Source organism: Bubalus kerabau, chromosome 17 (genome assembly GCF_029407905.1).
Source record: "Bubalus kerabau isolate K-KA32 ecotype Philippines breed swamp buffalo chromosome 17, PCC_UOA_SB_1v2, whole genome shotgun sequence".
NCBI classification, from domain to species: domain Eukaryota; kingdom Metazoa; phylum Chordata; class Mammalia; order Artiodactyla; family Bovidae; genus Bubalus; species Bubalus kerabau.
The window spans coordinates 36,499,828-36,527,573 of NC_073640.1; the positions used below are offsets into that span (position 1 = coordinate 36,499,828).

The window sequence follows — 27,746 nt, forward strand, 5'->3', positions numbered from 1 at the left end:
CAATTTTAATTCTTCCTTCTCAATGCTATGACTTCTTTCCTTTCCCCTCTTCCATCTCTCCTTTGTCTGATGCCCTGGCTAAGACCTCCACTTCTATGGAGAATAGGAGTGGTGAAAGTGAGAGCCTTTGTCTTATTTCTGATCTTAGAGAAAAGTTTTCAGCCTTTCACCACCGAGTATGATGTTGCTATGGGTTTGTCATATATGACCTTTACTATTGGAGAAGGAAATGGCAGCCCACTCCAGTGTTCTTGCCTGGAGAATCCCAGGGATGGCGGAGCCTGGTGGGTTGCTGTCTATGGGGTCCCACAGAGTTGGACACGACTGAAGCAACTTAGCAGTAGCAGCAACACTTAAGTACATTGCTCCTATGCCTAATTTGTTGAAAGTTTTCATAAAAGGTTATTGTATTTTGCCAAATGTTTTTTCTGTGTTTATTTAGGCAGCCATATGATTTTTATCTTTCATTATATCATTGTGATGTACCACACATATTCATTTGTGTCTGTTGAAGCACCCTTGTATCTTGGGTGTGAATCCTGTTCAGTCATGGTATTTGATCCTTTGAAACATGCTGCTGAATTTGGTTTCATGTATTTTGTTGAATTTTTGCATCTGTGTTCATCAGAGATACTTGTCTGGAGTTTACTTGTAGTGTTTTCATGTAGCTTTAATATCAGTGTAATTTGTTGGTGGTGGTCCAACTGGGTGATCCCATGAACTATAGCCCACGAGGCTCCTCTAGCCTTGTAAACTGAGTTTGGTAGTGTTTCTTCCTCTAACTTTTTGGGAGAGTTTGAGAAGGAATGGAATTAATTCTTCTTTAAATGTTTGGTAAATTCATCAGTGAAATCATCTAGCCCTGGCTAGATGTTTATTTGTTGACAGTAACTTTGGTTTTTTGTTTTATTACTGATCCAAACTCCTATTAATTGGTCTGTTTAGACTTGCTCTTTGTTCCTAATTCAGCCTTGGTAGGCTCTAATTTCTAGAAATTTATCTCTTTCTTCTAGGTTTTCCAGTTGGTTGCTTCCCTGATAGTACAGTTGGTAAAGAATCCACCTGCAATGCAGGAGACCCTGGTTCGATTCTTGGGTCAGACAACTAGGCTGTCCCGTTGGTTGTCATATAGATATTCATAGTACCCTCTTACGACCCTTTTCTATTTCTGAGGTATCAGTTATAATGTTTCTTCTTTCATTTATAATTGTGTTAATATTGGTCCTCTCTGGTTTTTCTTCATAAGTCTATGTAAAGGTTTGTCAATTTTCTTGATCTTTTCAAGGAACCAACTCTTAGTTTTATTAATCTTTTCTGTTGATTTCCTGTTCTTAGTTTATTTCTGTTATAATCATTATTATTCCCTTCCTTCTGCTAACTTTGAGCTAACTTTGGTCCTCTTTTTTAGTTCTTTGAGGTATAAAGTTAGGTTATGTTTTTCTTTTTCAGATCTTTCTATTTACTTCAAATATGCACTTATAGCTATAAATGTCTCTTATTTATGCATCCCATGGGTTTTGATTTTTTTATCTTTATTTCTCTTAAGATATGTTTTAATTTCTTTTTTAATTTAATGTTTGATCCATAGGTTTTTCAGGAAGAGTGTTGTTTAATTTACACATATTTGTAAATCTTTCAATTTTCCTTCTGTTACTGACTTCAAGTTTTATATCATGTATCATTTATATAAGTCAGAGAAGACACTCCATATGATTTGTCTTATTCAATTAGCTAATACTTGTCTTGTTGTCTAACATATGATCTATCCTAGAAAATGTCTTTTGTATGTTTGAAAAAAATGTATATTCTTGTTTTCAGAATGTTTTCTGTGTCTGTTAGATCTATTTTGTCTATCATGTTGTTCAAATTCTCTGTTTTCTTATTGATTCTCTCTCTGGATGAAGAATCCATTGTTGAGAGTGGCATATTAACATCCACAACTATTATTATTGCTTGTTATTTTAGTCTTGTTAGTTTAGCATGATATATTTTGATGCTCCAGTGTTCAGTCCATGAATATTTAGTTACTTTACCTTCTTGAAAGCTTGACCCTTTTATCATTATATAATGACTTGTTTTGTATTTTTAACCATTAGTAGTTTAAAGTCTGACAAAGGCATAGCTAGTCCCACTTTTATGTTGTTACCATTGCTTGACATACCTTTCTTGATTCCTTCATTATCTGCCCATGTCTTTGAAGCTAGAGAAAGTCTCTTATAGGCAGGATATTGTTGCATCTTACTTTTAATTCATTCAGTCATTATATGTCTTTTGACTGGAGAATTAAATTTCTTAAGTTTAATAAGTTAAATTTAATTTATTAAATTCATTTATTCATTTAATTTATTAATTAAATTCATTTACTTAAAGTAGTGATTGACACATAAGGACTTAATACTGCCATTTTATTAAACATTTTCTGTTTTTAGTTCCTTTGTTCCCTTTTTTCCTGCTGTTGTCTTTTCTGATATGATGACTTTTTTTGGTAGGTATGCTTTGATTTCATGATCTTTTGTGCAGGTACTACACTTTTAAACTTGTGGTTATCATGAGGCTTACATATAATACATTATACATATAGTTATCAGTTCAGTTCAATTCAGTTGCTTAGTCATGTCTGACTCTTTGCGACCCCATGAATTGCAGCACGCCAGGCCTCCCTGTCCATCACCAACTCCTGGAGTTCACCCAGACTCACGTCCATCAAGTCAGTGATGCCATAACAACTTAACTTCAATAGCACTTCTAAACTTTACATTTTTACTTCCCTCCTCATTTTAGTTTACTGATATTATAATTTACACACTTTATATTACATATCTAATAACAGACTATTATAGTTCTGGAAATATTTAATACATTGTTTTTTTCATTTTTAAAGTAGAGTTGTAAGTGAACTGCATACCACTCTTTCCATATTAGAGAATCTGATTTGACTATTTACCATTACTAGTGACTTTTACACCAACTTCATATATTTTTAATAATGTTAATAAGTGTCTTTTAACTCCACTCAAAGAACTCCCTTTAGCATATCTTTTATGGCCAGTTTAATTGTAATGAACCCCTTCACCTTTTGTTTGTTAGAGAAAATTGTTATGTGTCTTATTTCTGAAGGAGAGCTTTGCTGGATAGATGATTCTTGGTTGACAACTTTTTTCTTTCAATATTTTGATTATATCATTCCATTCTCTCCTAGTCTGAAGAGTTTCTATCAAGAAATTTGCTGATAATCTTATGGGGTGTCCTTGACTGTAACTTTCTTCACTTTATATGTTTGCTGCTTTCAGAATTATTATTGTTTTTTTTGTTTTGTTTTTACTTTGACTTTTGACAGTTTAATGTATGGTGTTACTCTACTCATGTTTAACCTGTTTGGAGTCCTTTGGGCCTCATGAATCTGTATGACTGTTCCCCCCCACAAGTCTGGGAAGTTTTCAGATCTTGCTTTAAGAATACTTTGTTTCTTTCTCTTTGTCTTCTCCCTCTGGAATTCCTATGATGTGCTTATTTTTTCCTTTAACGGTTTCTCATGTCTTTTTCTTTTATGCTTCTCTGACTGGATAATTCCAAATGCCTTGTCTTCTAGATCACTGATTATTTCTTCTGCATGACTGAGTCTACTGTTGAAGCTCTTATGAATTCTTCCGTTCAATATTTGTGTCCTTTATCTCTAGAATTAATGTTTGGAGTGTTTTGTTTTGTTTTTCCATTTTTTTGATGGTTTATACCTCTTTGTTGAACTTCTTGTTTTGTTCATGCATTGTTTCACTAATTTCTTTATGCTGTCTGTCCTTGTAGTCCTTAAATTTCTTTAAGAAGATTATTCTGAAATTTTTGTCTCACAGTTTAAAGTTCATAGATATTCATTCCTTGAATCAGTTACTGGTGCTTTATTGGTTTCCTTTTGTTGTCATGTAAACCTGAGTTTTCATGACTCTTGATTCTTTAAATTGGTATCTGTGTTTGAGTTAAGTCGTCCCCTTTTCTAGACTTCACATTTTCACTTCAGCAAGACAGTTCGTATAGTCAGCTCAGCTTGAGGCTCTGGACATGTCAGCTGGTAGCATCCTTGGGCAGTGGGACTTGTTATCTGCGTCTGTTTGGGGCAAGACCACTGCCCAAGATCTAAAGTTGGATGGGGGTGCTGCTGGCTAAGAACATTTGGATAAGACTGCTTGGCTTCTTGTTTAGTGCAGCTGTAGGGTGTGCTCTGCAGTGGCCTAGATTCTCTGGTCAGGCTTTCTAGATGGTAAGACTGGGTACTATACTCACCCAGTACGTAGGGCTATGAATTAGCTTCAACAATCCTCTGTTGTCAGGTGGAGGACCAGAATGGGCACCATGATCATCACAGTTGATTGTTAAAAGAACCCATATATGGCAGGACTACACACAGAATTCCCCAGGCAGAAGGTGCCACAGGCTTTGCTCTTCAGACTGAGTGAGGCACTGGCTGTGCTCTCTGTTCATGTGCTACTGTATGGAAAGCTATAGGATGGGCTACACAGCTTTCCATGTGCTCTGGCTAGGTTTCCTGGTCGTGCAGGCTGAAGGCTATTTTCAGCAGTGTCAGGGCTTTGAATTAGTTTTCCGACTTGTGCAGGACTGCCATATAGCCCTTATAGTCCTTGTTTGCGACCAAATTAGACAGAACTATGCAGACATGTTCTATGCAGATAGGCAAGGCCACTAGCCAGACTCCACTCTATTCAGGGTTGCAGGATATGTTACAGATTTCCAGTAACTCTGGTTAAGCTTCCTGGGCTAGGAGAGTGGGAGGATATATTCAACTGTGGGTAAGGCTGTAAATTAGATTCCCTGTCCAGATGGGGCCACAGAATAGACCCCAGGACTGGCTAGGTATTTTGTTTGGGGACCAAATCAGGTATGACTATGGACCAAGCCCTCTAGCTGGAACAAGCCACTGATTTGGGTCTGCAGATAGGCAGAGTCACTGGCAACACTCTCTACTAAAGTGCTACTGGGCTAAGGTTCTTTCCACGTGCTCTGGCCGGATTTCCAGCTCAGGCAGGAATAGGAGCTACACGCAGCAGTAGGAAAGTCTATGAATCAACGTCCCTGCTTAAAAGGTGTGGCTGAACTGGCTTTAGGACCAACACAGCTTATTTGGATTCTTGAATCAGGCAGACCAACTCCCTGATGCAATTCTCTGCTCAGACTGGGCCACCCATGGCCCTGTGGGTAAGCGGTGCATCTGGGATATACTGAGGCACTGTTGCAAGTAGGCCCTTGGTTTGCCAAAATTTGAGCACTGGTTGCTGTAAGCCTCATTTTCTTCCATCACTACCTGATGCCCAGTGTTCAGATTTCACACAGACTGACCCACAGTCTATATAAAATGAGATGCAAGTCGGCCTCCTGAGAAGCATTCTACAATGCCAGGGTAGCTGAACGTCCACCCTTGGTGCTTTCACAACTGGAGGAACTGTAGGCTTGGTGCACAGGTGTGGTGCTGCACCAGTGTAGGGGAGAGGCAGTGCTCAGAGTGTAGGCACTCTTCATAATCTTCTAATGTGGCCTATCTCCTCCTCCGTGGGGACAAACTTCAGCCTCACCTCCAGGTTCTAGGATTTTTAAACTACTGTCCTGTCCATAGATAGTGGTCAGTGGTCTTCTCATAGGTTTTCTAAAGTCCAAAACAACCTATGTCACCATCTTGATGATATCACTATCTTGATGACATCACTATCTTGATGATGTCACTCTGTATCTGTTCTTCAGAACATGCTCTCTAGTCTCTATACTTGGAACATGGTTTCTTATTCCTCAAGGATCAACTTAGGTGGTATCCCCTCTAGAAAGCGACCCTGAGGTTGCTCTCTCACAGCCAACTTTCCCTCCAGGCTCCCTGTGTTCTCACTCAGAACCTCTCATACTCTCTATTTGTCTGTCTCTCTCACTAGATTATGGTGTGGAGGGGGTTAAAGAGGAAGAAGGCAATTAATGCTTTTCCCTCTTGATTAAGCAGTCCCCTAGTGCCTGGAACTCACTGTACCATGACACTGATGATAGCTATCCAGGTGCACTCAGCTGGTAGATCTTTCTTCTGTTTCTATGGCTGCATCAGGTCACCCTATGCTCTGAGTATGGATCATGTCAGAAGAGGTATCCTTTAGCTGGAGAGGCAGACCATCATCATAAAATAAGGTTTCTCTCTCCAGGCCACATGGTAATAAATGAGACAGGCCTGTCTCAGATTCTGTTCCCCATGATCACTAGTACCTCCAGGGCCTGGCATTGTCCCTCTGCATGAAATAAGATCCTAAGGGGATTTCTCAGGCTTAGAACAAGGTACCAGCTATGCTGGAGTTGTGGTGGCAATGACTGACTTCCGTAGCTGAGGAAATATGGAAGGTGAAACTCTGAGCAATCTAAGCATTGTGGCTGCAGTCCCTAAGGATACAGTAGAAATTTCACAAGACCCTGTTTCTTTTCCCTCTTCATAGGTTGGAAAGGGAGGAAAAGGAGCCAGGAGAGGCATGTTCTTCGTTCATGAAACAGATACTTTTTTGTTTTTTTTTAAATGATTGCTGAGAAAAAGTGGGAAAAACAAGAAGTACCCTTGGGCAGTAGAAAAGAAATGGCTTTGGTGGGAGTCAAACTTGGGTTTGAATCCCAGCTATTGCCACTTACAGCCTATGTGATTTGGGGAAGGTTAGATAACTCCAACAAGCCTCAATTTCATCCGTTGTAAACTGGGCATAACATAAATCTTGAGGGTTTGGTGTGAGTTCTGGAGTTCGTGTCTTCATAGTTCATGTTCGGTGATAGCACTGCTGTAGATTGTATGCGCGGGGTGAAAGTGATCCGGGTTCCACCACCATACCCCTCATTCCTTCCCTTAAAATCGCCTTCCCATCTTTGGGAACATAATCACAAGAGAAAAATACTTTCCTAAGGAATCCTGCTTTCACAGACTCTAAAGCAAGCCATGGCAATGAACCATGCTGCAAATGTTGGGATTTGATTTCATTCTGAGTCTTCCTCCAGTTGACTGAAGAAAACAATTACTCATGTGAGAGAGGTTACCAGAGACAATAGAGAAAGCCCTGGAGTGGGAGTTTGGACATCTGAGTTATAATCTCAGATCTACAACCTATCCATTGGATGGCCTTGGAGAAAAGGTAGCCATAACTCAGTTCAGTTCTGTCACTCAGTAATGTCCAACTCTTTGCGACCCCATGAATCGCAGCATGCCAGGCCTCCCTGTCCATCACCAACTCCCAGAGTTCACCCAAACCCATGTCCACTGAGTCTGTGATGACATCCAACCGTCCATCCTCTGTTGTCCCCTTCTCCTCCTGCCCTCAATCCTTCCCAGCATCAGGGTCTTTTCCAATGAGTCAGCTCTTTGCATTAGGTGGCCAAAGTACTGGAGTTTCAGCTTTAGCATCATTCCTTCCAAAGAAGTCCCAGGGCTAATCTCCTTCAGAATGGACTGGTTGGATCTCCTGGCAGTCCAAGGGACTCTCAAGAGTCTTCTCCAACACCACAGTTCAAAATAATCAATTCTTCGGCACTCAGCTTTCTTTATAGCCATAATTAGTCTGTACAATTTCAGGGAATAGCGCTGTTGACAGAAAACTTTGCAAACAACACATAAAGTTACTCTCACATATATGACACTTCTGTTATGCACTGGGAGGTATACCAGTTGTACTGGCCTATGCTACTTCACTTTATCTTTTCAGTGTTTCTAAGAGTCATGTCTTCACCAATAATTATCATGGTTAATATAAGCTTTCACTTGAGAGAGATTAAGTGAAAGATTGTGTGTATGTGTGTGTGCGTGTGCTCAGTTATGTCTGACTCTCTTGCAACCCCATGGACTGCAGTACACCAAGTTCTTCTGTCTATGGGATTTCCCAGGCCAAATACTGGAGTGGGTTGCCATTTCCTACTCCAGGGAAATCTTCCCAACCCATGGATTGAACTCATGTCTCTTGCATCTCCTGCATTGGCAGGCAGATTCTTTACCACTGCACCATCTGCAGAGCCCAAGTGAAAGATTATACAATCAATAAGTGAATGAGGATCTGAACACCCAGATCTGATTTCCAAAACAGATATCCCAGCCTATTGGGCTCCCTGGACCTTAGGGTTAGAGTTATCAGGCATAACAAATAAAAATATATGACACTCAGTTAAATTTGAGTTTCAGATAATGAACATATTTTTTAGTATAAGCATATCCAAAACATTTTATTATATCCTCAGTATTACTTAAAATATTTGTTAAATTTATGTTAAATGCAAGTTTTTTGCTGTGCATCTTGTATTTTATTTGGCAAATCTCCTTAGGAGTCTCATGTCACATGAGCAGGTCAGAAATGGTGTGCCCCAGCCTTTCCCTGGGCACATAAGGCTATTCTCAGAAATGGACCCTTCAGAAATAATAAACAGTCTTCCATGATAGAAGTTGTAAGAATTTTAGAAAAATAAAGGGGAAGAAAGTATCCAGAGGTAATTTAGGTTGTGTTTCCTAGACAAACTTGATGTGGGTTTAGATACTCCAAAGGTATGCAGAGCAAGAATTCCAAATCACAACTGATATACACAGTGAATAGAATACTTGGCTGGGCAAACTTAGGTTTACCCAGAAGCTCTCACTCTGAATGCTTCCGAGTCTCACCTGTAAGCTGTGGCAAGGACCTGACCTGGAAGCCAGTTTTACTACTGAAACCCACCACTGGCCCTTTATCTACAGCACCTCATGCAGAATCATAGCAGTGCTCTGAGGTATGATAATCCCATTTACTAACTGATATACTGAGATAGGGAGCTTCCCAGGTAGCTCAGTGGTAAAGAATCTGCCTGTAAATGCAGAAGATGAGGGTTCAATTCCTGGGTCAGGAATATACCCTGGAGAAGGAAATGGCAACCCACTCCAGTATTCTTGCCTGGAGAATCCCATGGACAGAGGAGCCTGGTGGGTTACAGTCCATGAGGTCGCAAAAGAGTCAGACACAACTAAATGACTGAGCTAGAGCTATACTGAGAGAGAGGGGTCAAAGCCGCAGCTCATGACCAGTAGAGCTGAATTTGACCTAGGTCTGTCAGAACCCTACACCAGCATCATGCTGAATAGTTCAGGGGAAGTCAGATGCTCTATAACCCAATGTTCATGATTTTATAGAGTTTTGCTGAGTATTCCCACATAACAGAGTTCAAACTGTTCTTTTTGTATATCATGCTACCTGAATATTCTCCTCTATGTGTTCATCTGTACCTGTCTTGACTCATCCTTCAAGGCCTATCCCAAATTCTGTCTTTCATGAGCCATGTTGATGCTTTCGGTGGGATGTGGCCCTTCCTTTGCACCCTAAAGTTTTCCCTGGCTTGTTTTCAGTGGCCTACACATTTAATCTCTAATTGTAGGAACTGGGCACTTCCTTGCCCACTCTGTACTTTATTAAGGGTCTTGTACAACTAGAGAAGACACATAGCATAGTGGCTAAGAATACAGGTTATCGCATCCCACTACTGGGTACCACTTATTGGCTGTGAGGCCTTAGACAAATTGCATAACATCTCTGTGCCTCAGTCACTTTATCTTTACAATAGAGATGAAATAAGAATACCTATTGTTGTCATGAGGACCAAATGAGTAAATGTGCATAAGTCACTTACAAAAATGCCTGGCACATAATAAGTGTTCAGTTCGTATTGTACTGTCTCTATGACTACTGTGATATCTATCATGATGGGAATTTTTGTAGGTACCAAGCCCAATATGCCAGCAAATTTGGAGAACTCAGCAGTGGCCACAGGACTGGAAAAGGTCAGCTTTCATTCCAAGCCCAAAGAAAGGCAATGCCAAAGAATGCTCAAACTACCACACAATTGCACTCATCTCACACACTAGTAAAGTAATGCTCAAAATTCTCCAAGCCAGGCTTCAGCAATATGTGAACCATGAACTTCCAGATGTTCAAGCTGGTTTTAGGAAAGGCAGAGGAACCAGAGATCAAATTGCCAGTGTCTGCTGGATCATCAAAAAAGCAGAGAGTTCCAGAAAAACATCTATTTCTGCTTTATTGACTGTGCCAAAGCCTTTGACTGTGTGGATCACAATAAACTGTGGAAAATTCTGAAAGAGATGGGAACACCAGACCACCTGACCTGCCTCTTGAGTAACCTATATAGGTCAGGAAGCAACAGTTAGAACTGGACATGGAACAACAGACTGGTTCCAAATAGGAAAAGGAGTACGTCAAGGCTGTATATTGTCACCCTGTTTATTTAACTCCTATGCAGAGTACATCATGAGAAATGCTGGGCTGGAAGAAGCACAAGCTGGAATCAAGATTGCTGAGAGAAATATCAATAACCTCAGATATGCAGATGACACCACCCTTATGGCAGAAAGTGAAGAGGAACTAAAAAGCCTCTTGATGAAAATGAAAGAGGAGAGTGAAAAAGTTGGCTTAAAGCTCAACATTCAGAAAACTAACATCATGGCATCTGGTCCCATCACTTCATGGGAAATAGATGGGGAAACAGTGGAAACAGTGTCAGACTATTTTGGGGGGCTCCAAAATCACTGCAGATGGTGATTGCAGCCATGAAATTTAAAGACGCTTACTCCTTGAAAGGAAAGTTATGACCAACCTAGATAGCATATTCAAAAGCAGAGATATTACTTTGCCAACAAAGGTCCGTCTAGTCAAGGCTATGGTTTTTCCAGTAATCACATATGGATGTGAGAGTTGGACTGTGAAGAAGGCTGAGCGCTGAAGAATTGATGCTTTTGAACTGTGGTGTTGGAGAAGACTCTTGAGAGTCCCTTGGACTGCAAGGAGGTCCAACTAGTCCATCCTAAAGGAGATCAGTCCTGGGTGTTCATTGGAAGGACTGATGCTAAAGCTGAAACTCCAGTACTTTGGCTCCCTCATGCGAAGATCTGACTCATTGGAAAAGACTGATGCTGGGAGGGATTGGGGGCAGGAGGAGAAGGGGACGACAGAGGATGAGATGGTTGGATGGCATCACCGACTCTATGGACATGAGTTTGAGTAGACTCTGGGAGTTGGTGTTGGACAGGGAGGCCTGGCGTGCTGCAATTCATGACGTCACAAAGAGCTGGACACAACTGAGCGACTGAACTGAACTGAACTGAAGCTCAGAGCTGAGCAGAACACAGGCATCATGTCATTTCATCCCCACAACCACCTTACAGGCAAGTACAACTCTCATTCACACAGTTAGGAAATAATGGAGTGAAGAGGCCAACCCTGGCTCACCATGGAGCCTATACTTTCAATCCCAACCCTTCTACTCTTGTATTTTCTTCTCTTTCTTATAGCTTTTTGGAAGTACTTCAACATGGTAGCTGACTTCAACTTCATGACTTTATCTATTAACATAACCCATAAAGAGATATAAATATTTCCCCCCTTCATAGAATTGAATGCTACCAAATCAAAACCATCTTTGTTCATTTGTGCAAGTAGAGAATGTATATAGCAAGGGTTTCATGAGGTCATTTAAGAGCAGGGGTAAGAGTTAGCCTGATCGAGCTTTCAATCTGTGAGCTGCCTTTCAGATTCCATAACACTCCAGGCCTCAGATTCCTCTTTGGGTCATGATGGTAGCAAAATAAATTAACTAGTTTTGGAAGCATTTTGTATATTCAGATACCTTATCTATCCTTTATTCCTTGATATAGTAATATTTAAGTTAGCATATCATTTTACGACCTCAAACTTGGGTGAAGTAGAAGGCAAAATCAAAGTCTTCATGGTATGGATTATGTGATATGATATCCATTAATACCCAAATCTGTCAGAACGCCCTGCACCAAGCAAATCACTTATCTGGAGCGAACCATTCTTCAGCTGATTGTATAATCATCAAAGGTGTCTACGTCCATCCCCACCCTACAGAAGACCCTAGACTGTCAACTTTGCCAACAGAAAGCAGTCTTTTCTAAAAGTCCCCAGCAGGATTGTCTCAGGTGAACAAATGAAACTCTCCGGTCTGAGACACACAGTGGTTGCTTCAGAAAGATACTGAACCCTCACAGACCAGCAAAGAAAAATCAAAACCTATGAAAAACTTCATGTTGCATTAAAATATACAACATGAGAGATGGCATCCATCTTAGGATATATCCTGGGATACCATGTCTTCACTGTTTGGCTGTGGGCACGTTTCTCAAATTCTCTGAACCCCAGAGTCTACATCAGTGACTTTGTGAAAATCACCCTCCTCAGAATTGAGATAGGTATGAAACAAAGGCCTGATGTGACTGCTTTTCTACCGATGGTGTTATTTTATTAGGGACTCTGTTTTCCCAAGTGTCAATTTTAGCCTTATTCATAGCACATATATTTCTCATTTGGGAACATAATGATTCTTTTATCAATCTGGTAAATTCTATGACCACTGCAATTCAATGACTCTCATCTTTTGGTCTTTAATGGCATTGATTGGCTGGATTTTCCCTTCTCACCCACTCATAGTTCAGTTACCTGAGTGAAAAGATGAAGCTAGAGCTATAAAAATATGATTGCATTGCTGTTGCAACTTCCCAAACTCAGATGGTTATAACCTGATGCAGGGCATTCCAATTTTAACTATCTACTGCTGTTTTTATTTCATAAAGCCACTAAAACCATCCTGTACTGCTTTTATATACATCACTACTTTTATGGCTTTTGTGTCATAATAAAAGGCAGTTCGTTGGAAGCTGAGGGTTTTTTTTCCAGCAGAAAAATAGCCAACTTGGAATAAGACATTTCTGTCTAGTTTCTCTGCCTTATAACTCTGTCCCATGCAGTAAGTCCATATTCCTCCAGGCCGCCAGATTATTTTCCCCAAAAAGCTATTTATAAGGCATTACCCTGCTTAACCTTCAAAGGATCACCATTACATTGATGGGAAGGCCCTATGTCCTTAGCCTGACTTTTAAAGATATCTGGTGTCTGGCCACATAACTCACCCAGATAAAATAAAACACCTAGATTGCTCTTCACCTTTTTCAGTACTCATGGTTTCATACACAATGTGCTTTCACCACCAATTCTGGGAAGCCCTTGTGCCTTTCTTCTTTCTGTTTGTCTATATTTAAGCTGAAGTATAGTCAATTTATAATGTGCTAACTTCTGCTGTACAGCAAAGTGAATCAGTTATACACATATATAAATTCTTTTAAAAATTAGCTTCCATTATGGTTTAATCCCAGGAGATTGGACATAGTTCCCTGTGTTATGCAGTCTTTGTTGGTTATCCATTCTAAATGTAATAGTTTCTACCAATCCCAAACTCCCAGTCCATCCTGTCTCTCCCCGACCCCTTGGCAACCACAAATCTGTTCTTTATGTCTCTGAGTATGTTTCTGCTTTGCAGATAGGTTCATTTGTGCCATATTTTTAGATTCCACATATAAGCTATATCACATGGTATGTGCCTGTCTTTCTCTTTCTGACTTCATGTTATGATAATCTCTAGGTGCATCCATGCTGCTACAAATAGCATTATTTTGTTATTTTGATGTCGGAATAATATTCCATTGTATATATGTACTACATTTTCTTTATCCATTTGTCTGTTGATGGACACTTAGGTTATTTCCGTTTCTTGGCTATTGTGAATATGGACATAGGGGAGCATGTTTCTTTTTGAATTATCACTGTTCGGGTGTGTGCCCAGGAGTGCGGTTGCTGGATCAGATGGCAGCTCCATGTTTAGTTTTTGAGAAACTTCCATACTGTTTTCCACGGTGGCTGCACCAACGTATGTTCCCACTAACAGTGTAGGGGGGACCCTTTTCTCCACACCCTCTTCAGCATTTATTATTTGTAGATTTCTTAATGATGGCCAGCATGAGGTGGTACCTCATTGTTATTTTGATTTACATAGCTCTAATAATTGGTGATATTCAGCATATTTTTATATGCTTATTGGCAATCTGTATATGTCTTCACTGGAAATTTCTATTTGTGTCTTCTGCCCATTTTTTGGTTGGGTTGTGTTTTGCTTTGATTTGTTTTTTTGCTGTTGAGTTGTATGTATATTTTGAAGATTAAGCCCTTGTTTGACACATCATTTGCAAATATTTTCTCCTATTCTATAGGTTGTCTTCTTGCTTTTTTAATGGTTTCCTTTGCTGTGCAAAAGTTTATAAGTTTGATTAGATCCCATTTGCTTATTTTTGTTTTTATTTCTTTTGCTTGGGAGACTGATCCAAGAAAACACTGGTATGATTGTGTAATGATACCTTATAAAAGGGAAAGACTCTAGGAGGAAAGTCATCAGACCCCTTCTTTTACAGAGATTGTTTATAGCACATCACTTGAAACCCACTACAGTGTACTTTCCAGGAATGGGGAAAAGAGTGATGGATAGATGAATGTGTACACTGTAAGTAGATATCTGTCAAACTCTTGATTTAAAGGTGTGGGGAAAGCCTGATAATAGAGAAATGACAACTAATGTGTTCAGTTGGTAGGGGTAGAAGTTCCTCTCTAGTCCCACCAGACTCGGCAAGAGGTACTCTACCAAGACTTTGGCAGAGCAGACTACAGGTCCTGTGGGGAAAGACATTTGGTTTCTGGGCAACATTATAATAGATCAGTTCTAAAGGTACATTTTTAATCAAGCGTATCTACCCCCCTACTATGTTCTCCTCGTCAGTCAGAGCTCTCTTTCTCCCTTCAGGGTCCTTGCCAATCCAATCACAAATCCATTTCACTAACACAATGGTATCCAAGGACTGATATATGATTAGTGATTTATATTATAGTGTGTCCATCATAGCAGACATCTTTCTGGCACATCATTGTGGCATCTCAGAAAATTATCTATCTAGGCATTTCTCACACGAACAGATCACCTGACAGGTGACTAGCCCAACTCTGATAATAAATACATGGTGACAGAACTGATAGCCCGCCCAGGAAGCCCTTGTACTTTTCAGACAGTTCTGACTCCTGTAAAGTCCCTTCTTGAATAATCACTGTGTTCCGTTTATCAACAAACAGTTGTTGATATTGGATGGTGCAGTTGACACAGTGCTATGCATGGAGAGTATGGCATAGACATGGTCCTCTGTCATAAACACACTTTCAGTCTGGGTAAAATCTCTTTCCACATGGTCATCTCCTCCCATTAAATCTTATATAAAACTGAACATTTTGATTATCATTGAATAATTGGCTCTACAGGAGTCTGAAAAATAATTCTTCCTTCCTAATGAGCATCTCTCCTCCTAACTAACTAGCTCAGTGTTATACAGTTCTTGCTAATACGCCATTATCAGAGTTTCTTGACATTCCTGGCCACTCTATCTTTGCCTCTCATACTCTTGGGAGCATGTGAGAGTTACAAACAACAAAGCCATGTATGTGAACTCCCCTTGATATTGATAGGAACTCTCCAGACCAACAATTCCTTATTACAGCCATAAAGTAGGTTCAGTCAGTTCAGTTCAGTCACTCAGTCGTGTCCGACTCTTTGTGACCCCATGAATCGCAGCACGCCAGGCCTCCCTGTCCATCATCAACTCCCGGAGTTCACTCAAACTCAACGTCCATCGTGTCAGGGATGCCATCCAGCCATCTCATCCTCTGTCATCCCCTCCTCCTCCTGCCCCCAATCCCTCCCAGCATCAGAGTCTTTTCCAATGAGTCAACTCTTCACATGAGGTGGCCAAAGTACTGGAGTTTCAGCTTTAGCATCATTCCTTCCAAAGAACACCCAGGACTGATCTCCTTCAGAATGGACTGGTTGGATCTCCTTGCAGTCCAAGGGACTCTCAAGAGTCTTCTCCAACATCACAGTTCAAAAGCATCAATTCTTTGGTGCTCAGCCTTCTTCACAGTTCAACCCTCACATCCTTACATGGCCACTGGAAAAACAATAGCCTTGACTAGATGGACCTTTGTTGGCAAAGTAATGTCTCTGCTTTTCAATATACTATCTAGGTTGGTCATAACTTTCCTTCCAAGGAGTAAGCATCTTTTAATTTCATGGCTGCAGTCACCATCTGCAGTGATTTTGGAGCCCAGAAAAATAAAGTCTGACACTGTTTCCACTGTTTCCCCATCTATTTCCCATGAAGTGATGGGACCAGATGCCATGATGTTAGTTTTCTGAATGTTGAGCTTTAAGCCAACTTTTTCACTCTCCACTTTCACCTTCATCAAAAGGCTTTTTAGTTCCTCTTCACTTTCTGCCATAAGGGTGGTATCATCTGCATATCTGAGGTTATTGATATTTCTCCCAGCAATCTTGATTCCAGCTTGTGCTTCTTCCAGCCCAGCATTTCTCATGATGTACTCCACATATAAGTTAAATAAGCAGGGTGACAATATACAGCCTTGACGTACTCCTTTTCCTATTTGGAACCAGTCTGTTGTTCCATGTCCAGTTCTAACTGTTGCTTCCTGACCTATATAGGTTTCTCAAGAGGCAGGTCAGGTGGTAGATGAATTCAAACCAAAGTAACCAAAGACCAGTAACCCCCAGCACCAGGATATCAAAGTCATCACTAACTTGGAAAGCATGAAATCCCACTTCCACAATGGATTATTTTCTGTCTCTAAGATGGCCTGTTGATAAGAGGAAAAACTTCAGATGTCCATGAAAGCTCTAAGATTTCCCAAAACATCCTCAGCATGGGTTTCACTATGCTTTCTGGGCTTGGCTGTTCAAAAAATTGCCACAATGCTCCAGGATGTTCCTGATATAGTGGGACCTTCTGGAGGGGCTCTTGTTTTGGTCCAAATACAGGTTATTTCCTAACCACACACCGCAAGTGAGGGTGTTCCTGTAACAGCTGACTGTAAATTTTAATGAGAAACTGTAATACTTGTTAACTTCACATTCATCTTCTTGCATTCTGCACATGTAATACATAAATGGTGCTTTATGGGAGATTAAAATAAGACAAAGGCTGGTGCACAGTCTGGGTATGCTTACCTATTAGCAATATTAGAAGTCAGAATGATTCATGTATCCAGCAGAATCTACTGGGCCAGGCTCTGAGCTTGGTTATGTAGTACCAAGATGAACAAGGGGCATCCTGTCAGATATGATCTAGTGAGAGTGTGTGTGTGCACATGTGCACTCAGTTGTGTCCAGCTCATATGACCCCATGGACTGTAGCCCACCAGGCTCCCCTGTCCATGGGATTCTCCAGGCAAGAATACTGGAGTGGGTTGCCATGCCCTCCTCCAGGGGATCCTCCCCACCCAGGCATCAAACCCAAATCTCTTGTCTCCTGCACTGGTGCTCAGATTCTTCACCAACTGTGCCACCTGGGAAGTACCAAGGTAAACAAGGACATTCTGTCAGACATGATCTAGTTTGAGCATGAAGGTAGTTTTCTGCCTCACCCCCACCCCCGTGGTATTTCAGTGTTAACACTAGAGAGGAAATAGCTAGGAAAGGCCCCCTTACCCAGGGTTTCTCATGCTGGTGCTCTTGGCATCATCACATTGGTCCCTTCAAGTCCTATGACAGTCCCCGTGTGGACCCTGGTTTCTTTTCATGCAGTGTCAGTAAAACAGATGAGTCATTAAGGTGAAAGTTTATCAAAGGTTCATAATTAACAAGAAGGAAATAATCACCTCGTGACTGAGAACTTGAGCTTGGCAGTTAGGCAGATTGGAGGTTCACTTTTTGGCTTGGTCAACTTTTATATCTGTGATCTCAGACATGTCATTTAGCCTTTCTGCATCAAACCGCCTTCATATTAAATGTACAGATCATAGTATTGACCACACTGGGCCATTGTAAGGGTTTAATGAGAATGATAGAATATGCCAGGTGTCAAAAGAACTGGCTACAATTAAACACAGGACAACAGTAATCTGACCTATATGTAAGGTATGCGCTCCAGATTTCCCCGTAACTGTTAGCCTATTTTTATCTTGTAGCTAACATCCAAGCACCAAACTTTCAGGAACACACCTCAAAATCCAGATCCCTGAAAAGAATGACACTCTTGCCCTTCTCATCTCTTAAAATGCAAACTTTATTTGCTTCACATTTTCTCGCCAAAGTATTAAACATATGGTATTTCATCTGTCTCCATAAAACTTTAAAGCAGATACAGATGTTCTTCTCAACTAAGTGTTGGATTTAGAGTCAGAAGATCTGGTTGTGAATTTTGCCTCCTCCGCATATTAACATTGGGATCTGAATCAACTGGCTTCCTCACTCTGAGCTCTGGTGTCCCCATCTGCAAAGTAGTAACAACGATGCCATGATGGTAGCAATGATGCTGAGGCAGGAATTCCTTCACAACTTGTTAGGAGAGTTATATAAATTATTGTGTGATCATGGTTGCATTGTTTAAATTGTAAAGTTCCCATTTGTCTTGTGATTGGGGAAACCAAAGCTCCTAACATGGAGAAGAGACTCAAGGTCACCCACAGTCAGACTGTGTCCATGAATGTCAGACTGGGACCCTGCCAATGTAATGACCTCCTGAAAAACCTCAGGAGTTTGTTAACCTTTGGCCCCAATCTAGCTCGGCTTCAAGATGAAGCTTCCATATTTCCCCTGGACAAGGGCTGAGATGCCAACAGTGGATTCCACCCTGGCTGTGTAAGGTTACAACAGTGAATAAGAAGGTGTCAGGACCCTCGTGGCTTATAACTTATCACAGCCTAGTAGAATGACCTTAATGATAGTCTAGTTTTAAGGCTTCCTTAAAATTAGGAGGCTACTGAGACTTATGCTGACTACATAGCGTGTCACATCTCATTGAGGAAGAGAGGAATAGGCAGAATGTGAGCTCAACTTTTCCAGATCCCTAGGCCAAGGCTGAGTCTCGTGTAACTCTGACATGAGCAAATTGCACCACTAATTCTTTCCTATTTCAAATAGGATCGCCTTGTGACTTCCTAAGATAGTTTGCTTAGGGTATTAGATGGGCAGTAAAGATTTCATCTTCCTTCTTCATTCCTACTTTGGTAGAACACCCACAGGCAAGAGGAGGTCCAGTATCTTTGCATCTGGATGGTTTTAGTGTGATGGACAGACATCCCTCCTCTAAAGAACAGTATTTAAGCTTTCAGTTTAATTAACACCCTGTCTTAATTAAGGCTCTTTGGCTAGCTGAATTAAATTGGAGGATTTATTGCAAAGTTCCTGGGGTGTCTTACAAAAACAATGCAATGGCTGAACAGTCAAAACTTGGCAAAAGAGATAACAGAAGAGCCTCTTGGGGTTCCTTAGTAGATATTGAAAGCTGTAAAACAGCTCTAGAGCTGTGCCGTTCAATATAACAGATACTAGCTCTTAAATTCAAATGTAAATTTAAGCAAAATGAAAGGGTCAGTTCCTCAGTCACAGTAGCCACATTTCAGTTCCTCAGTATCCACATGTGGCTACTGGATTGGACAGTGCAAGCTATAGAATATTGTCATCACGGGGAAAGTTCCATAGCAGAATGCTGCTCTAAGTTCAGTTCAGTTCAGTCACTCAGTCGTGTCCGACTCTTTGCGACCCCATGAATCGCAGCACGCCAGGCCTCCCTGTCCATCAACAACTCCCGGAGTTCACCCAGACTCACGTCCATCGAGTCAGTGATGCTATCCAGCTATCTCATCCTTTGTCATCCCCTTCTCCTCCTGCCCCCAATCCCTCCCAGCATCAGAGTCTTTTCCAATGAGTCAACTCTTTGCATGAGGTGGCCAAAGTACTGGAGTTTCAGCTTTAGCATCATTCCTTCCAAAGAACACCCAGGACTGATCTCCTTTAGAATGGACTCAAGCATTCTAGCAGCTCATTCCCAAGACTCCCAGACTTAATGTTACCCTATTCTAGTTCACTGATCTTTTGGACAGAGAATTTGATTGGCCTGGCTCAGATGTGTGTGCATGCCAGAAAAATCGACAATGACTGGGGAGAACAGAGTCATTTCATATAGGCCTTGCCTAACTGGTTGCCTCCACTGGGGTTGCGGCATATAAGAGATCCTTCCCAGAAAAAGCTATGGGTCATACTATTTTCTAGACTCATCTAATGTGGTGTCTTTTTTTTCTTTCCAATTGAAGCATAGTTGATTTACAATGTTGTAATAATTACTGTTGTACATCAGAGTGATTCAGATATACATATACATTCTTTTTTCATATTCTTTTCCATTATGATTTATCATAGGATATTAAAAACAGCCCTCTGCTATACAACAGAAACTTGTTGTTTATCCATTCTATATATAACAGCTTATATATGCTATATTAATTGCACATGCCATCCTTCCCTCAATGCTTTCACCCCTGGCAACCACAGCCTGTTTTCTAGGTCTGTGATTCTGTTTCATAGACAGGTTCGTGTCTTATTTTAGTTTCCACATAGAAGTGGTATAATACAGTATTCATCTTTCTCTTTCTGACTTAGCTTCACTTAGTATGATAATCTCTAGTTCCATCTCTGTTGCTGAAAATGGCATTATTTTATTCTTTTTATGGCCGAGTAATATTCCATGGTATGTATGTGTTTGTGTATCTTTTTGTCCATTCATCAGTTCACGGACATTTAGGTTGTTGCTATGTCTTGGCTATTGTGAATAGGGGTGCAAGTATTAATGTCTTTTGAATTAGAGTTTTGTCTGGACATAAGCCCAGGAGAGGGACTGCTAGATTATATGCTAATTCTGTTCTTAGTCAAATGTGATATCTTAACACGATTCTGAGTAATGCCTCCCAGAGCTTGCTATTCATCTATGGCAGCCTAGGATGATGAAATGGAAAATGAGGGAAGTAGATTCAGGGTTACAACCCACTTCCTGTGTCTCATTTGTTACATTCACAATGTCTTCTTTCACATTCCTCTTTTAAAAAATCTACTTTATTAAGAACGGAGTTTATATTTAAGTTCTTGTTCATTTTAGCATTCTTGAAAACATCCTAAGCAACATCAACCCTCTTTTAAGATGTCCCATTGGGCATGTTAATAGCAACAGAAGACAGAATAAGACAGCATGTTTTTATGTCTGTTCATCTCAAGGTATAACTCAATGTATCTGAGGCTGCATATGCTAAAGGGATGATTTATTTTAAATCTAGCAAACCCTCTGAATGCATGATACATTTTTTTTGGAACACAAGTTCAGAGGAGAGACAGAGAAGCCAGCAAGGTTTCATTGAGGAGCTTTTGTCCCCTCTATGAAAAGCATCTGCACTAATAACAAAGAAACTGATGCACAAAACTAATTATTGGAGTTGTTTTTAATTAACCTGGCTAGCTAATGTAATCCCTGGAACATTTGTTCATCCGCAGGAGTTTTATCTTCAGGACAAAATCATCACTGGTTTTTGTGCTCATTGGATCTGTGTGGATTGGGCATCATCAAGCCCTTGTATTGAGAAGATGAGTTTGCAGATCTAGGTCACTGAAGGGGCTGAGGGATTTACTTTCCCTCACTGCTCACAGTTTCTCCTTGAGTTTGTCTCCCTGTAGACTTCCTTTCCTAGGTTTCCACAGCACCCTCAGGTCCTGTGTCTTATAGTGTCTTAAACTCTAAGCATACCCTGGCTCAGAGCTGCCCTGAGCTGCTGGGCATCACCTGTCCACACACCTAGTGGCATTCTGAGGATGCATACACCTGAAAACCTTCCAAGACAGCAGTTCAGTCTTGACTGTATGTTAGAATTAGCTGAGGAGCTTTTAAAAAGACCCAGTCTAGCTTCATGTGTGCATGCTAAGTCGCTTCAGTCATGTCTGACTCTTTGAGACCCTATGGACTGTAGCCCACCAAGCTCCTATGTCCATAGGATTCTCCAGGCAAGAATACTGGAGTGGGTTGCCATGCCCTTCTCCAGAGGATCTTCCCAACCCAGGGATCGAACCCACATCTCTTATGTCTCCTGCACTGGCAGGTGGGTTCTTTACCTCTTGTGCCACCTGGGAAGCCCCCAGTCCAGCTGCACTCCAGATGACTTAAATCAGAACATCTAAGGGAGAGACCAGAATCAGTAATTTTTACAGCTCACTGACTGACTGCAAAGATTCCTGGAGTGGCAAGCGAGTGGTCAGCAGCATGACCACTACCTGGAGTTTGTTACAAATGCAGGTTCTCTGAGCTCTCCAGGACCTACTGAACAAGAATCCGCATTCTACTAAGTTTCCCAGGTCTGTTCATATGCATATTCAAGATCCATAAAAAAGCACTGCTCTACTAGTAGCTCTCAGGCTTGAGCATCAGAAGCACCTGGAGGGCTTGTTACAATGCAGAGTGCTGGGCCCACAGTGAGGCTGTGCATTTCTAACAATGCTGTAATACAGGTGATCCCAGGTGATGCCCATATGGTACAGGAAGCACATTTTCAGATATACTGAGGGGATACTTTATCCCCAATTCATTTATTCTCCTAATACTGGAGAAAGGAATGGCAACCCACTCCAGTATTCTTGCCCAAAGAATTCCATGGACAGAGGAACCTGGAAGGCTACAGTCCAAGGGGTCACAAAGAGTTGGACACTTTCCCAATATTTGGGGCAGCACAATATTTTGAGGCACAGGGGATAGTGTAGTGAATAAGGAGTCAATCCCTGCCCTCATGGAGCTTAAATTCTAGAGGAAGTCCAAACAATAAATAAGCAACTAAATTACTGAAATTTTGCAGACCACGTTAAGTCTCTATAAAAAAAAAAATTTAAGTGGTCAGGTAAGGACTCTCTGAAGGACTGCCATTTGAGCAGAGACCTGATGGATAAAGGTTAGAAATGTACAGTCAAGGACAGGAGAAACTGCATTCTAGGCAGAAGGAAAAGGAAATATAAATGCCCTGACCCAAGGTGGGCTTAGCAAGCTCCAAGTAAGATGGGGAGACCCAGGAATAGAGGTTCCTTGTTTATCTCCAGAGCTGCCAACTCCTGGCTAAATAATTCAGGGAATCCTACTTTTCCTTTCCTGGCCTGTTTACTCATCAAGCATCCTGTGTAGCATTCTTAGAAAGATTTAAATTTTATCAAGAATTTAAATCACGCTGTATTCACACAGAAGTTACACTTGCCTGCTGGCATCAGATCTCTACGGGGGAAAGAAAAGAGAACCTTCCAACAACATCGGGTGAGCCATCCATCTTTACTGGACCTTGTAATAGAGACAGACGAGGGATGCAGTGATTTCACTGCCATTGGGAAACCCTGAGACACAGGAAAGATACTGGCAGGAGGAAATAGAGAACAATGAAGAGATAGACCAGAAAAGGCTGCCTAGTTATGAATTATGGGGTGGAGGTGATGGTGACATAGGGAGTCACTGGTTTCATTCCCCCTCCTAGAAGAACAACTAGTAGTAGACAAGATACCACTGAGAAAATCCTAGAACATGGGAGTGAGGCTAAAGCACCACAGAGACCGAGGCAGTCTACAGGAGAAGAGCAAGAGGAACAGCTATGTACTGACTACACTGCCCCTCCCCAGGCTGGCATGGCACCACACCAGGAGGGCTCCCCTGAGCTTACAGCTTCTCCAGTGAGAAAAGAACATCCAGGGTGCACATCTAGCTGCCCCAGCAATGTGAGTAACTTCTTGGGAGTCCCCACTGCAGCCTTGGCCGCTGAGACTCAGACTGATGGAGAAGAGGGGAGAGGTTTGAACAACTAACACTTGGATCTTGGCAGAATGAGTTCCTACCTACAGGAAGTCTTAACCACTAGCTTCACTCAGCTGCAGACCTGAGATGGTGGGGAACTCAAGGGAGTACATGTCTGCCTTATTTGGAGACTCAGATGAAAAGTTCAAGCCTAACTGGAGCCTAACCCCTACACAGGGGAGCTAATTCATGGCCTTGTTCAACCATGAAGCCTTGGAACCTGAAAAATTACTTGGCATTGCAGCATCTGAGCAGGGAACCTGGTCAGTGATTCTGCAGAGACAAGCCAGTGACCCCACTTGGCCAAAGAGTTTGATGGAGAGGTCTGCCTGTTCTGTGACTACCCCTACCTTTCTGTGTAGTGAAACTAAGCTGTAGCCCTGCTCATGCTGCATACAGCCTCCAACCCCGCAAACCAAAATCCCTAACGAGCATTCCTGGGAATCCTGGTAGCATACTCTGCAGCCCCCAGTACAGTGGTACATGAACAGAGTACATGACCAGCAGCTTTGGTCTGCAGAGTCAAGATAATGGCCGACACTATCCAAAAAGCTTGGCATACAGGTATGTCTTATTTGATTCCCAAACATCTTGCTGAGTCTTAGGCCTATTCTTCAGCTTGACTGGGCAGGGAAGCTAACATATAGCCCCACCCAAAGCTGAGTACAGCCCAACCCAACAAGGAAACCTAACCTAGATAGACCCTGAGAGCAAGTCCCACCTTCCAAAGTTATAACAGACTGACACATGCAGAAAACCAAGCAAGCGGTCTGGTAAAGTCTACAAACGGAGACTACTTATTCAAGTGTGCAGATACCAACAAAGGAAATAAAAGATAACACACAAAAAATAACTGCAAAGATGATACCACCAAAGTAAACTAATAAAGCTTTAATAACTGGCCATAAAGAAATGGATGCCTATGAACTGTCAAAGAATTCAGAGTAATCCTCTTTTAAAATGTTAAGTGAACTATAAGCACACACACACACACACACACACACAGAACTAAATAAAATTAGTAAAACAATTCATGAACAAAAACAAGTTCAACAAACAAATCCCAAAGAAAAAAATATATACTGAGTAAAGTACAGAATGCAATAGAGGGCTTAAACAGTAGATTCATCCATGCAGAAGAAAGAATCAGTGATCCAGAAGACAGGGCATTGAAATTATCCAGTCAGAGGAACAAGAAAATAGAATGAAAAAGGGTGAAGAAAGCCTACAGGATAAATGGGACAAAATTAAAAGAATAAACATCACTGTTATGGAGATCCCAGGAGAAGAAGAAAAAAGGAAACTATATTTAAAGCAATAAGAGTTGGAAACTTCCTAGACTGGGGAGACAAATGGACATGCAGATCCATGAGGCCTAAAGAATCTTAAATAGGTTGAATTCCAATAGGGCTACACCAAGACATGTTATAATTAATTTGTCAAAAGTAAAAGACACAGAATTTTGAAAGCAGCAAGGGAAAAGAGGGAAGTTACATAAATAGGAACCTCCATAAGAGTATCTGTGCAGTTTTCAGTAGAAACTTCTGGCCAAAAGAGGATGGAATGATATGTTAAAACATTGAAAGGAAAATACTGTTAACCAAGAATTACCAAAAAAGGAAAGAAAGAAAGTTAATGACTTTCCTGAACAAAAGATGAAGGAGTTCATCACTAGACTTACAAGAAATGATTCTTCAATATCTGCAAATCAATCAACATAATACACCACATTAACAAATTGAAAAATAAAAACCATATGATTATCTCAATAGATGCAGAGAAAGCCTTTGAAAAAATTCAACATCCATTTATGATAAAAAAAAAAACCTCCAGAAAGCAGGACTAGAAGGAACATACCTCAACATAATAAAAGCTATATATGACAAACCCACAGCAAACATTATCCTAAATGGTGAAAAATTGAAAGCATTTCCCCTAAAGTCAGGAACAAGACAAGGGTGCCCACTCTCACCACCACTATTCAACATAGTTTTGGAAGTTTTGGCCACAACAATCAGAGCAGAAAAGGAAATAAAAGGAATCCAGATTGGAAAAGAAGTAAAACTCTCACTCTTTGCACAAACCCTAAAGACTCCACCAGAAAATTACTAGAGCTAATTAATGAATATAGTAAAGTTGCAGGATATAATATCAACACACAGAAATCCCTTGCATGCCTATACACTAACAATGGGAAAACAGAAAGAGAAATTAAGGAAACAATTCCATTCACCATTGCAAGGAAAAGAATAAAATGCTTATGAATAGATCTACCTAAAGAAACAAAAGACCTATATATAGAAAATTATAAAACACTGGTGAAAGAAATCAAAGAGGACACAAACAGATGGAGAAATATACTGTGTTCATGGATCAGAAGAATCAATATAGTGAAAATGAGTATACTACCCAAAGCAATCTGTAGATTCAATGCAATCCCTATCAAGCTACCAACAGTATTTTTCTCAGAACTAGATCAAATAATTTCACAATTTGTATGGAAATACAAAAAACCTCGAATAGCCAAAGCAATATTGATAAAGAAGAATGGAACTGAAGGAATCAACCTGCTTGACTTCAGGCTCTACTACAAAGCCACAGTCCTCAAGACAGTATGGTACTGGCACAAAGACAGAAATATAGATCAATGGAACAAAACAGAAAGCCCAGAGATAAATCCACACATCTATGGATACCTTATCTTCAACAAAGGAGGCAAGACTATACAATGGAGAAAAAACAATCTCTTTAACAAGTGGTGCTGGGAAAACTGGTCAACCACTCATAAAAGAATGAAACTAGAACACTTTCTAACACCATAAACAAAAATAAACTCAAAATGGATTAAAGATCTAAACATAAGACCAGAAACTATAAAACTCCTAGAGGAAAACATAGGCAAAACACTCTCCGACATAAATCACAGCAGGATCCTCTATGACCCACCTCACAGAATATTGGAAATAAAAGCAAAAATAAACAAATGGGACCTAATTAGATTTAAAAGCTTTTGCACAACAAAGGAAATTATAAGCAAGGTGAAAAGACAGCCTTCAGAATGGGAGAAAATAATAGCAAATGAAGCAACTGACAAAGAATTAATCTCAAAATATACAAGCAACTCCTGCAGCTCAATTCCAGAAAAATAAACAATCCAATCAAAAAATGGGCCAAAGACCTAAACAGACATTTCTCCAAAGAAGACATACAGATAGCTAACAAACACATGAAAAGATGCTCAACATCACTCATTATCAGAGAAATGCAAATCAAAACCACAATCAGGTATGATCTCACGCCAGTCAGAATGGGTACTATCCAAAAGTCTACAAGCAATAAAAGCTGGAGAGGGTGTGGAGAAAAGGGAACCCTCTTACACTGTTGGTGGGAATGCAAACTAGTACAGCCACTATGGAGAACAGTGTGGAGATTCCTTAAAAACTGGAAATAGAACTGCCTTATGATCCAGCAATCCCACTGCTGGGCATGCACACTGAGGAAACCAGAAGGGAAAGAGACACGTGTACCCCAATGTTAATTGCAGCACTATTTATAATAGCCAGGACATGGAAGCAACCTAGATGTCCATCAGCAGACAAATGGATAAGAAAGCTGTGGTACATATACACAATGGAATATTACTCAGACATTAAAAAGAGTGTATTTGAATCAGTTCTAATCAGGTGGATGAAACTGGAGCCTATTATACAGAGTGAAGTAAGCCAGAAAGAAAAACACCAATACAGTATACTAATGCATATATATGGAATTTAGAAAGATGGTAACGATAACCCTGTATGCGAGACAGCAAAAGAGACACGGATGTATAGGACAGTCTTTTGGACTCTGTCGGAGAGGGTGAGGGGGGGATGATTTGGGAGAATGGCATTGAAATATGTATATTATCATATGTAAAATGAATCACCAGTCCAGGTTCGATGCATGATACAGGGTGCTTGGTGCTGGTGCACTGGGATGACCCAGAGGGATGGTATGGGGAGGGAGGTGGGAGGGGGGTTCAGGATGGGGAACATGTGTACACCCATGGTGGATTCATGTCAATGTATGGCAAAACCAATACAATATTGCAAAGTAATTAGCCTCCAATTAAAATAAATAAATTTATATTAAAAAAAAGAAATGTGAAAGAGTTCTAGTAAAAGTA

At 40.7% G+C, this 27,746-nt stretch overlaps 1 protein-coding gene across 3 annotated transcripts in view; it reads right to left on the bottom strand.

Annotated features, from left to right (window-relative positions):
* Positions 1-27,746, bottom strand: part of LOC129631575 (uncharacterized) — a 478,809-nt gene that overhangs the window by 5,599 nt on the left and 445,464 nt on the right. For 2 of the 3 annotated variants that reach the window (XR_008704086.1, XM_055552683.1), the window contains one exon: positions 17,987-18,211. The exons of the other annotated variant lie outside the window; for it this stretch is intronic. Coding sequence is in view for 1 of the 2 variants with exons in the window: in XM_055552683.1 (XP_055408658.1) it covers positions 18,174-18,211 (38 nt within the window). In the remaining variant the exon portion in view is untranslated. Of the gene's footprint in view, positions 1-17,986; positions 18,212-27,746 lie in introns of those variants that run through there. 3 annotated transcript variants of the gene reach the window in all.